Source organism: Spermophilus citellus (genome assembly GCF_964194105.1).
Source record: "Spermophilus citellus genome assembly, chromosome: 16".
Lineage (NCBI taxonomy): Eukaryota > Metazoa > Chordata > Mammalia > Rodentia > Sciuridae > Spermophilus > Spermophilus citellus.
Window position 1 is genome coordinate 32,468,645 of NC_138196.1, and position 13,704 is coordinate 32,482,348.

The 13,704-nt window shown below is 38.8% G+C and overlaps 1 protein-coding gene across 1 annotated transcript in view; it reads left to right on the forward strand.

Annotated features, from left to right (window-relative positions):
* Window positions 1–8,251: 8,251 nt before the first annotated feature.
* Window positions 8,252–13,704, forward strand: part of KCNU1 (potassium calcium-activated channel subfamily U member 1) — a gene marked incomplete at its 5' end in the record, with an annotated part of 157,746 nt that continues 152,293 nt past the window's right edge. The window contains 2 exons of the mRNA XM_081269492.1: window positions 8,252–8,446; window positions 11,009–11,128. Coding sequence (XP_081125618.1) covers window positions 8,252–8,446; window positions 11,009–11,128 — 315 coding nt within the window. The remainder of the gene's footprint in view (window positions 8,447–11,008; window positions 11,129–13,704) is intronic.

Genomic DNA, 13,704 nt, shown 5'->3' on the forward strand with positions numbered 1-13,704 from the left:
ATTCGAGGAGCAGGTGATTTCTATTAGAGTGCAAGTGACAGATTGCCCATTAGCTGGAAATTCGTGTTTTTCAAACAAGAAACTCTCAGCCAACAGGGAAGCAAAGCTGGCTTGTCTGCCTCTTCAGGCACTACCCTGCTCACTACCAGCCCCAGCAAAAAGGTTAATGGGTGGTGGAACATCTGGGTGATGCTTGGCCAGGCCAACACACGAGACTCTGAACATATCCACTACCACCAACCAGGAGGAGAGGAAACAGGGTAGGGAAAATGACTGCCAGTGTGTGTTCCAAGGCTAAAAAGAAGAGTCTGGAAACCTGGATCCCAAAGGTTATTTTCTAGCTGAAGGAAGTTGGTAGAGAAGACTCCTAAAGCCAGGGAAGAGGCTCCTGGACCACCGTGCAAACAGCAACACAGTCTTCCCAGGGGAAACTAATGGAAATTTTTCCTTTTGCACCTTGCTTTGCATTAGCACATTGATGGGAACAAGTTTTAAGATTCTCCTATGTCTTGATTTATGTGATGAGCCTTGATTGACTATGATCAAGATCACTCTTGGTCTTCATAGTAATAAAAGCCAATTCTAAACAAGACATCTGGAGTGAAGAAGGAACAATGTTATTTGCTATTTTGGTCCTTTTATTAAATTTTCTAGCCAGGCATGGTGGCAGTTGCCTGTCATCCCAGTGACTCAGGAGGCTGAGGCAGGAGAATTGCAAGTTGGAGGACAGTCTCAGCCACTTAGCAAGACCTTGTCTCAAAATAAAAATAAATAAATGAATGAAATAAAAAGGGCTGGGAATGTAGCTCGGTGGTAAAGTTCCCCTAGGTTCAATCCCCAGTACCCCCCCAAAAAAGTCTAAACCAAGGATGCTGATCCAGGGCATGGATTAACTGTTAACCTAAGTTACAGATCTCTGCCATACCATACTTCAGAGAAGAAAGGTATTCTAAGCGCTTCCCAAACTATGAGACTGATGTGCACAGCCCAGTATTTCTCCTTTTAGCATCACTGAGGTGAGCCAGGGCTTTTGCCAAGAAATGGGGGTGATGGTGGATAAAGGGCTCTCCTTTTATCTCAATGTTTCTCAAGATTTTTTACTTCTTCCTGCTCTAAGCAGGATGTGGTTTCTGAAGAATTGTTTCTCTTTTTTTCTTTATCTATCTTTTTCTTTTTGCATATCCCAAGGCAAAAAAAAATCTTTTTTCTTAAAAATAGATAAATAAATAGGAAAAGAGAAGGTGGGTGTGGTGGCAGTGATGGTGACAGAAGTTGTTGGTAGCAGTGGTGGCAGAGGTTGGAGGACTTTATGGGCAAAAGTTAGTTGATATTGCCCCCTTGTGGAAAGATTCCCAAAGAACAATCTTTACTCTGGTGCAAAAATTGCCATAGCACTTTGGTGGAAGGGGACCTGGCCTTTGGCATTAAGGATTACAGACAGTATCAATGATAAAAGAAAGGGATAACTTGTTCAGAGGAGGACATTCCGTAGAGTTTGGCTTTCGTGACAAGCAAATAACATCTCACCACCAAATTGCTATGCTTCTCCTTCCACTATCTCTCCTGGCCAGAAAGGATTTGATTCTTATCTCTTGTGTAGTACTCCCCTGCCACCCGCCCCCATTAGCTCAATGCTTGTTAGAAGTGAGATCAGAAGATATTTTAAAACACTCAGAAGATTCAAAGGTTTTACGAAATAAGCTTACTATTAGTCTTTGATGACTATAAACCTTCATAGGTTTTCTTTTTTTCTCCAAAATCCTATTTGGTTGCAGTAGCTCCAATCTGCTTTCATGGATTGAAGAACTAATTCCTCTTCCTGAATCCCAGTTTCCTCCTTTTAAAAAAAGTATGACTAAAACTAGGGGCTAGGCATATTTAATGCTCAATGATTTCTGTACCCCAATACTTATCTATATACCTTTTGCATATTATGTTACAAAAACCCTTAGTTCAAGGACATGCTGGAAAAGAAAATAAGTGTATTAATGTGAAGAGCTTTATATCAAGGGCTTTTCACATAAAGGCAATTAAAATAGACAAATGCAATTAAAATCACAATACTGATGAAGAAAGCCAGAAATACCAATAAAGAGGGCAGCATTATCCTTTGATGGGAAAAAGAGCAAAGGCTGGGTAAGTAAGCAAATTTCTGTCTTAGAAAACAATTAACCCATCCCAAGCCATTTCACTCCCCTCATGCACACATCATATATCTCTGTTTTGGATTTTCTTTGAAATGCATAGATTAGGATGAATTTTATGTTTGGAAAGTTATTTTGTATTTCTGGTGTTTTAGTTTCTCTCATGAGATAATTGGAAACTGCTGTGCCGTCCCTAAACCAAAAAATGGAGCTAAAGACCGATCCTTTCATGTTTCGCCAAAGCTTTCAAGGAGACAGGGACCTCGGGGAGGAGTGTTTGCAGGAACATGCCAACTCAGTGGGGACGGACAGGGAAAACATGGCTTTCATCTCCTGTGCCATTGGTTACAACTGTTCTTTTCACCTAAGCTTCATGTTGGGACTCAAACAAATGCACAGTTTGTTGTAATTAGGATTTTGGAAGCAGGCTCTGCACAGCACCCACAGGAATAATGCAACCAGCCGCTGGGACAATGGTCTGGGATTTGCTGTAGCTTCTCAATGGTAGACCCGTCACTTCAAACAGGAGCAGTAGAGAGGGTGGGCAGAGGGATGGCAAATCATCAGGGCACTGGCACTGCAGCCAGGATTGCTGGCTGGAACTGCCAACAGTGGGCCTCTGCTGTTGTCTCCCTCACCCCACTCTTGCTGGTGAGCATTAAACATTCAGATAAAATCACCAGCTTGATGTTCAGCTGGCCTGATTGCCAGAGACTGATTGCATTGTTCATTCTCCTGAAAAGATTTTTAGAACTCTCAAGGATCCATAGATATTATATTTTTAAAAAGAAAGAAAGAAAGAAAAAAAACTCCAGAGTTATCAACAGTTTAATTTATCCTTTTGTTCTTTTAAAAAAAAAAGAGAGAGAGAGAGAATTGCAGAAGATAAAGACAGAGACCCCAAATAGAAAACAGGTTTAGGGTGAGGTTGATAGATTTTTGGAAGCCCTGTATGTTATAGGATTGGGAGACTCTCCATCTCTTCTTCTTCACTTCCCCTTTCTAGGTGGGTTCCTCCACCTTCTTTAAAAACAATGGTAATAAACAAAGGCCACAAAACACAAACCAAAAACAAACCTCTTGCTCCTTGCTAATTCCCTATAAAATACCTCCATCTACTGGTCCAATGAAGAATGTTCACATCTTATCTTTTGTTGTATTTGTACCACAATGATTTATGAAAAATGCCCTCCAAGCACTTACTGCATTAGTTAGGAATCACAAATTTTAAAAAATTAAAGAGATTGAGGAAATTTTTCATTGCATTTCACAATTCACCCAAGTGTTGTGTTTGTATATTGGGAATGCTTGCATGTGGACATACATACACAGTTTGCAAACACCCAAAATGAGAAATAACTCCGTACAATTGTAGAATGCAAAATAATGGGAGGCTGGGAGAGAGAGAGAGAGAGAGAGAGAGAGAGAGAGAGAGAGAGAGAGAGAGAGAGAGAGATACTCTCTCTGGCAAACTACTTAAGCCTATTCCTAGCCAGACCAGAGAGGGAAGGTTCTGGTTTCAGAGATGGAATCAGACACAGTGGCCCAAGTAACCATGCTCCCTTCATGGATGAAAGTAAGTCCATGAGATCTGAAGAGAAATTAAATTGGATTCCAAGAAAATTTTTTAAAGACAACACCCTTTCATCAAGTCACTCCAAAATGATTTAATCTTCTTCTTCCCCTCCCCTCATTTTTATAAAGAACCCTTTTGACACCAGGTGTGGTGACAAGGCCTGTAACCCCAGCACTTGGGGGGCTGAGAAAGGAGAATCCAGAGTTCAAATCCACCCTCAGCAATGGTGAGGCACTAAGCAATTCAAGGAGACCCTGTCTCTAAATAAAATTCAAAATAGGGCTGGGGATGTGGCTCAGTGGTCAAGTGCTCCTGAGTTCAATCCCTAGTACCAAAAGAAAAAAAAATAATAATCCATTAGAGGAATGAAGTCAGACACTGGAATATGGTAAGATGTTTTCAATCTGTCATATAAATAATCTAGGACTATAGGAAAAAGTTTCCCTAGTATGTAGACCCTGAGAGCGAGCCCAAACACCAGTCTGACCTTCTCACCCTACAGATAAGAAGATTAGGATTCAGGAAATATAGGAAACTTCTCCAAAGTCTCTACTTCAGATGTTTACCAACGAATTCTACAGAAAATACAAACAAAATTTAAGGTATCTACATGGATTTCAAGTCAAATTGTATTATCCAGCATTTTCAGTGTTCTTCCTTTCTAAAAAAAACAGACCCCCACACCCACCCTGGACATCTAGCTATGGCATTTTAACTCCTATCACAGTAGGACATCTTGTTGTGGACCATCCACAGGGACAATAGAATTCAGGAAGGACAAGTTTCAGTAAAACACGGATCCAAATAAATAGGATCCGTGTTTTCTTCAAAGGCAGGCTTTCTCACTCTCCCTATTGGTGAAATTAAAGAGAGAAGTTAAAGTGAAAATGAAAACCAAAGGTGGAGTTAAGAAATCACTTGGTGACTAAAATCTGCCCATGCACAAACCTGGAGGAACCAAGCTTTTCATCTTTAACATTTCCCCAGTGATAAGCACATTCCATCAACAGAGGTATTTACCCCAGAGACAGCTTACATGAGGCAATTCCACCACCACTCAAGAGCTCTGAAGGAGGCAATTGTTTTCAGCCTTGGCTTTAGACCCAGTTCTGTAATTGTCTACTGTGTAAATGGCAGCCCAAGATTTCATGATGAGTGTTTGGTCAATGGTAATGGATGATCTTTGGGAACAAGAAATAAACCTACTTGTAAAAATAGCAAAAGATAAGGTTACAGAATTTAATGAATGGATTTGGGTCCTTAAAAGATAACATTGCAACATCATCTATTGCTTTCAAAAGCATTGCAAACATACATATACGTACATTCATGAGTACTACTATGCATACTGTAGAAATGAAGTTCTTACTTTCCCAGATAGACCATGTTTCTTGAAGAGAGTAAATCATTAAAATTAATCATTTATTCAATCTCATTATAAAGTATAATTTTTTCAGAAAATCTGAGTACCCAGAGGTAAATTACAGAGATGTCTACAAAGTGAAGCAAATTTTCTAATTAAATGACTGATATGTTAAAAAGAATTCATTTGAACTTTAAAAAACACAAACAAAAATACTTGACAGCAAGCATCGTTTTCGTTTCTTAGATTTTATTGCAAGGCCTTGGCAGCAAATAGCCCCAACCAAAACCCAGAAGAACCATCTAGAAATCCAAGGTCAACTTGATGACTCTAAAAAAAAGTACCATTGTCCAGAGTGTGTCTTCAGTCTAACAAAGCCTCCCCTGGTCTCCCCACCTATTGGGCTTCATAATCTAATCATTTCACCTCTGGGCATTCCTGTGCTCATGCAAGAATTCGGGGGGACAACTCATATCGAAACTATAACAGTGAATAACTTAGTTTACAGTCCCTGAAGATTCAGTATTCCATTCACCTGACATATATTTGAGTATGTATAATTTATTCATTGAATCAACAAATATTTATTAAATTCATTGCATCTGCCCAGTGTGTGCCAGGTACCATATGAGATGCTGGGTACATAGTGATTAGTAAAACAGGTGATGTACAGTGCTTGTGGAGTTCAGAGTCTTGGGAGAAAAGATAAGAAGTAAACCCAGTGGGAGGCTACGAAGTGCAATGAAGACAGGCTCAGAATCGCATTAACAGATAACAAGGACATGTGGTGGGGTTTTCCTTTCCACTGGACAGTCAGAAGGAAGTGCTGGGACCTAAAGAAATGGAGAGCTGAAGTATGACACAAGGCTGCCTCTAGAGCCACAGGTGTACTAGGCAGAGGGGACAGAGACAGTATGCTGCAAAAGTCTGAAGAAGAAAAATGTTTCTATGTTCTCTTGGCTAGGAGGAGGTGGTGTGGCAGGAACACAAAGTCGCTGGAGATTCCTGGAGTGCAGGGTGACCAGCCATCTGAGTTGCCTCAGGACTGAGGGCATTCCCAGGGCACTGAGCCTAGGACCCTTCTGGAGAACTGGAGACTGGGTCACCTTAGGTTCAGTGAGTTAGAAGATAACTTGCTTTGAAACCACCTGCATGCTTTTTGTCTCCTGTGCTGAAGCTAATAATGTTATTATGTCGGTAGCAGATTATTAGAGAAACAAACCACCTAGGTGTTTGAACTGAATCAAATGGGGAAAAGGAAAAAAGATTCCAGGAATACCTTCGAGAGGATTAAAATACTTTGAAAATACTGAGTGGCAGAAATCAAGAAAATGGGAAAATAAATTGGTGGTGATAGCTTAATCATTACCTAAGAGAAAGCAGACTAAGGGATATGGATAAATTTTGACTTGGAAACTCTGATCTTGTTGTCTGAATAACTACAAGCGTGTGTGTGTGTGTGTGTGTGTGTGTGTGTGTGTGAAACAGAGGAAGAGGCTGGGGAGAGAGAAAGACAGGAGGAGGAAGAGGAGGAGAGAGGAGAGAGTTCATGCATGTCTAAAGAACAAATGATTTCTTCCTCCCTTCTTCTCTGCCTCTCACTCTCTTCCTTTGGAATCTCTTCCTTCCTTTATAATCAGTGCTACTAAGAAAAGGAACTGATATGATACTGGCATTTTGTTGTTGTTGTTGTTATTCTTTGTTTTATGCTTTTCAAAATATGTTCATGCTATGTTTTTGAATCTTGACAATGATTATATCAAGTAGGTATTGTCCTTGACATCAAATAAGACCGTGAAAATTAAAGTGATTTGGTAGACATTACACATTAACTCAGCAGAAGGACCCAGGCTTGAGTTCAGGACTTCTAACTGCTCGACCAGAGTTCATCATACTCTCACCCTAGCTCAATGACAAGATGCTGTGAAAATGCAAGTGTCAAGGAAGGAAGTATGACTGGCAGCAGTTCTAGGAATTGCTCCTGCTCTCTTTAGAGAATAGCCTTCCCCAGAGCAAAGTCATGGTGGGCTCCCAGGGATCACATGATTTCCCCTATGTCTCATCTGCGCCTGTGGGTGGGGTCATCTTCCTAGTGACTGGTGCAAACCAGGCCCTCCATCAGACTGACATTTCAACTGCCACCTGTGCACACTGGAAGGTATGATGTTTCTCATACCTCTGAAGACACCTAGATACAATGAATTTCTCCCATTTTGAATTTTACTTCTGATGGGCCAATCATTTTTCTGACAGTGTAAGAATAAAAGCAAGAAAGAGGAGGGTCTCCAAAAGAAGGGATAAGGAAACCCAATATACAGGCTGAAGTAGTAACCAAACAATGATTGCACTAGTAAAACTGCTCTTTACAGTGCTGTATGATAGACTTATCTCATTCAAAGGAAAATTTTAAAAAAAATTATTTCAGTTTGAAGGCATCTTGTTTTCTCAAAATTATATTTATTTAATGAAAACAGCATAATGTGCTGATAACATGCATACCTAATGAAATGGTTACTATAGTCAAATTAAAATATACATCTCACATCTCAAATTAAAATCACATCTCACTTTTGCATGTGGCCAGTGCGCTATTTTAGCAAAAATTTGGAATATACTAAAATATTATTAATTATCCTTTGTGTTACACACTGGATATTTAGAACAATGTATCCTACATATCTACAACTTTTTAAAATGATAAAAATTTGAAGCTTTCCTCCTCTGTCCTTCTGATATCATTGAGGGTGTGGCCTGCCGTCCAATACAGAACCAACTCATCCACATGCATATGGGTTGAATGTTATTTCACCCAAAAAGTTGTTTGGGGATGGTTTGATGAAATAAGCCAAACAGTTAGCTAGCTACCAAATCAGTAGGATCATGGTCCCAGAGGATGTGGTTCCCTTGAGGTCAGAGAGAATGAGTGTAGCCATCAGATCTAGGGATCTCATCTTCTGACTACCCATGTGGTGAGGCCCTAGCAGGCCCCAGGTGATGACCAACTTGAAGCCTGCAGCATGGTAGCATGGTGGATGGAGTCCCTTCCCCCAGAACTGCTCATTGGTTGTTATGCGGCATTCAGATGCTGTAATACAATGAACTCTACTTCCTGGAACGGTTACCATGCCACCATGACATCACAGAATAACCTGACAATTCCGTCTCCTGATGTATCAAGCTAAGCTACAAGAGGAAAATGGGGAAGACCTTGGGAAAACCACCTGCACATCTGAGGTCCAGGCAGCATTTATCCTCTCCTCCTTTGTGACCTTCTTCAGTGGACTCATCATTTTATTCCTGTGCAGATTGCTCTGGAGAATCATAAAAAAAGGGGGAAACTTCCAGGGAACCGGATTTGTCTTGGTCAGTTTCCTTATTTGGGACCCCTCTGTAGGAAGATTAGTGATAGGTTTGGCATGTGTTTGTGTTGAACAGACAATTTAGGCTTCACTCGAATTATCAGGCTAATCTTAGGGAGATAGGACCCCAGGCCACCATTCCAAAGCTTGTAGACACAGGGCCCTGTTTTCACTCACTCACCTTGGGGGGAAACACTGTCTTCCGTTTCTGATGTTGAATGTCAGTTCTGGAAACTGAGGTCACTGTTCTGACCAAAAAAAAAATGTCCATAAGTATAATGTCTGTACCTCTACTTATAATCTTAAAAAGACAATTGTTTTAGGTACCACAGGGCACAGGAAGGCAAAAAGGAACAAGATATCAATGTCACCCTCACTTTAGTAAATCATCCACGCTTATGTGCTCACATGAGTATGCTGTCTCTCATGTATGATGCCAACACAGTACACCTACATCAGCCACAAACAGACCATTTTTATTATACCCAAGTCAGCTTTGCAAGTGTTGGTGTTGTGGAATAACAGCTGGCGAATGATGATGATAAGAAAAGAGGACGCCTTAATAAGAGGAGGCATTGCTTAAGAGTTTGAAATAAAGCTCTCAATGCTGCCTCATGACTGTTTTATAACTAAAAGTCAAAGGCAAAGTGTTTTACCATGCCCTGTGTAGTTTTCTTTCCAGTCTGTCTCTCAAATTTTGTTTTGTTCTCCCAACAGTTTATAGTAATTTTCATATAATACAATACATATTACCTGTACTTCATAATTAATATAGAAAATTTGTTTAAAACATTTAACATGAAAGAGCAATATAAAATAATATAATGTATAATTATGCAGTAAATTTTTAAGGTTATGGGTAATATGCAATTTAGGTTTCTATAAAATGTAACCAATGTTGAAATTTATAAATTTTATAGCTGAGTTCACTCTAGTAATAATTATTTCTACATTAAAGAATTTAAGCAGTGGCACAAAACATATGGGAAAGAATTCTGAGATACTGACTTAGGTGTAAATAGACATGGCGAATCTACCTCCAGGTATCTATTTTTTGAAAACTATGCAACAGAATTTGTAGAATTTTAAAATCTCCTGAGTCCTGGTATAGGAAGTGTTTCTTCTTCTCCTTTAGATTCATTTTTATGTAATTGTGAAAACGTGAACATTTTTGTCAGTTCATATTTATTATATTTTTTATCTGCAACTTTGGGTATAATTCAGTCCAGGTATATCTTTTAATTTCAAATATTAAAAAAGTGTTACAAAGTGTTAAGAAGCTGGGTGTAAGCAGCCAGAATACTATAGGCTCTGCTTTTCAAATTTAAGGACAATGTTTGAGAAAGTTTGAGTCTCTTCTCAATAATTTGTTATATTTAAATAAGCCTAAGGAAAAGTTGGACAAATGCAAAAATGTCACAAATCTTGTTACTGTGAAAAGTTCTTTTAAAAATTATTTGGAGAGTTATAATTTTCCCATTCTCAAGGATTTACTACCTCCATAAGTATGATTCAATTATATCCTGGAGCCAATTTTTTTCCACAGATGGTGCCTCCAGTTTTAAGATGAAATTCAAATGAGTATTCCATATTAACGCCATATTAAGTATTTTTGATAAAGTCTATTCTCAGACAACATCTCAGGAATGCACATTCTGAGTCACATGTATTTAAGGACAAAACCATTGATCAGGATGTCAACTCCATCAGACTCTTTTAATGAGGCTTCCCTACATACCATTCAGAAAATATAAGTATAAAAACTGAATGATCTTGAAACCCTAGCTCCATGTAAAATGAGCTTTTCAGAAAATCCAAAGGACTCGGTCAGCTTGTGGCTGCCCTTATTATTCAGCATCCCTCTCTCTGACTGTTCTAGACTCTGTTAACAGACATGGACACTGCTCTTGAGCAAATTATTTCATTCTTCTATAACCTGGTTTCTTTAGCAAGGCAAAATTGATTTAATCACACCTACTCTACCACATCCTATTATGATAACATTTCAAATACAATAAGTAGGGGTGTTCTGCAGATGTAAGGAAAGATGGTGAATTGGGGAGAATATGATACCAGGTAAGAAAGCAAAGGCAACAAAACATTTTTGCAACTCTCCACCCTCCTTGTTGTTTAAAAAAAATCAGATATTTGAGCAATCACTTAAATATCACTGTATATCCTTTATAAATTTTTCTTTCATCCGTGTATTTTGATGGAGATATGTAAAAACACTCATTCCTGGAGCAGAAAGCAGCTTGCTGCTCCCAGTTCTGAACATGACAGCCATGTCAGTTTGGAGGGTCTGGGGCTCAGAATAGGCAAGAAAGGCAAGCATAAAGACTGCAGAATTCAGAACGAACAAAGCTGTGCAGAAAATTCAGAGAGACAAACTCAGTAAGATACATTCTATGAGATACTGGATAAGCATCTTTGATGTTCCCTGGGTTGGGTAAGGTAGAGTGATCTCTGGCTGATACCATGATAAGAGCCTTCATCAACAGAAATAAGGCAGACAGCATTCTCTGAGTTACATCTCACTCTGTTGATTTCTTTCTCTTGTTTATAGGATTTCCTCTCATCAGGTAGCTTTCACAGCAGTACTTTAAGAAGGCTTTATTTTTATGGAGTATTCCGTGATCGTATAGAAATGTTGCTTTCAGCACAGACCTTTGTGGGGCAAGTGCTGGTAAGTATGTTCTCAGTGTTAACTTGCTAATGGACTTAAGCCACAGATATGATTAAGGCTCAGTATGTGTAATTTTTTCACCCAAGTAAGCATCTACTATTCCAGTGGTTTTATCTACCTCCCCACCCCCACCTCCCTGTGTCTACCACTTTCTATCCATTCTTGTGCTTTACTTATCTCTGTACTGAATATAATACTGGGCATTAGGTTTTATAGTATTGCTAGATGTTTACAAGAAAGAAAGCTATAAATTAGGGCAAAGGTTGTGTGGATTTTAATCTCTTTATTAGTAGATGGGTGAATATTTTTTTTCAAAATTGACATTTGGTGAACTAATCTAGCCTAAAATGTACACCGACTTCCCCCTTCTTTGATTCCAACAGACCTCTTTCTCTTTTCTTCATCACACAAACTAGCTGTTTTTGCCTCTCCATGGTTTCCACTGCTTTACTTCTAATTGTAATTTCAGTAACTTGAACATATTACAACTTAGTTTAGGCATTGTATCCTCAGGGAATCATACCTTATCCCCACATCAGTCTAAAAGCCCCTCCTCTAGCCTCTGTTAAATCCACTGGACACTGTTATTAAAATTATCTAGATACATGCCTTTCTCCCCTAGTGCACTGTGAACACCCCAAGAAAAGACTGTGTCATGAAAATGTGTGTTTCCCATGGTCTGGGAATAGCAGATGCCCTATCAACAAACATTGCCGTGATCATGATTTCAACAGTACAGTTTGTTCTAAAGCAATAACAAGGAAATTCCTCCTATGATCTGGGATGTGCTGCCATCAGATGGTGATATAGTGGAAGTAGGTTCACATGATCTAAAGATCATACTTTGTTCTTTATAATTAGCAAAAACATAGTTCTTTTCTAGTTGGTGTTGCTAATTCAGGTATAATCAACTGCTAAAGTTTGCTTGGAAGTATATAGGTAAAAGTGCTTTCATTAAAGCTGCATGAAATGGTGATCATCCGGGAGTGTGCCTCCCTTTCTTCTGTCTTCTAAAGTTTCAGTTTCTTTTCCTGAAATCCCTGTGGGTATGACCTGTTGCGGAGGATTTTGCGATTCTCTTTGATTACATCAAGGATTTCTTGGTTAGGATCTCTTCAACTGTTCAAGTCGTATTTGACTATGTGAGTATATATAATACTGGGAAGAACACATTAAAGGGCACTAGAGGGAAGCAGAAGACATAACACCCACCATAGGAGCATTGCATATGGGGGAAGGTGAGAAAGAACTTATCATTGATTGTGCACCAGTAGAAATTCCTGTAATGATGGGGAAAATGTCCTTTCAACCTGTAACATCTAATGATGATCTAGTTGGAACACCAGAAGAAATGGAATAAATGTTAGATTAGAATAAATACTCTATCTCAAAAGGCATAATTGAGTTTATTAGAGGTTCCAAGTCAATGTTTAGGAAAGAATGAGAAGAGAATGAAATGGATTTTAGATTTCCTTCCTTATTTCTATTTGTCTTTTCTCTGTTTTCATAGAAATTCCCTTACGTTTTTAAGCAAATAGTCAAACACATGCTAGGTCAGTACTCTAGACATGATAAAAACTGTGGGCAAGAGTCTTGAACTTAATTCTGGTGGTGGTAGAGGAGATAAATACATACCTAAATCAATAAATTCAGATGCTAACTCATAGTATTATGAATGATGAGTTTGCAAGTTGTGCTCGTTAAGGAGATAGATCCCATTAGATAGAGTGATAAGAGAAGAAATCTCTGAAAAGGCAAAATTTGAGCTGAAACATGAAGAACTAGTAGGCCAATGCAATTGAAGAGTGAAGAGAACAGGATTGCAGATAAAGGAAACAAACTTGTGGAAGTAAAGAGCTCAGGTTACCACAAGTACCAAAAGAAGTTTCATAGTCTTAGAGACCATGGAAGGTGGGAGACAGTAAGGTCTGAAAAGAGACTGGAGAATAGTTCAAGGGCTTGTGCTTCACAGGAAGGAGACAAAGTTCTCAAAAGGAACCATTGTATACTAATGTAAGGGAAGCCATCTAGGATCTTATAGCATGAATAGGTTGACATGATCTGATCATGTTTTTATTTATTTTTTATTTTTTATTTTTTTTGATCATGTTTTTAAATTAAAGAGGCACTAAAGGCTGAAAACAAAGAAATCATGGAAGGTATACTGGCAAATGACAATAGAAATTAGTAGAAAATTTTTGATATCATGTAAGTTAAATTCACAGCAAAAAAAAAAAAAAAGCACGCCAAGTAACTCGTATTCATTTTCTAGAACTCACTCACTTAACAAAGTACTATCAACAATGGCTTAAAACAACAACAATGTATTGTCTCATAGTTCTGCTGGCTAGAAGTCCCAGATCAAGGCATTGACAGTGTTGTTTGCCTGTGAAGCTGCAAGGGAGAATGTTCCAGGCTTTTCTCCATGCCTGTATTCTGTCTTCTGGAAATTTGCTGGAAAACTTAAGACTTTTTAGCATGAAAACACATCACCTTTCCCTCTGCCTTTATGTTCACATGGTGTTGTCCCTGTGTGTGTATGTATGTGCATGTGTGTGTGTGTGTGTGTGTGTGTT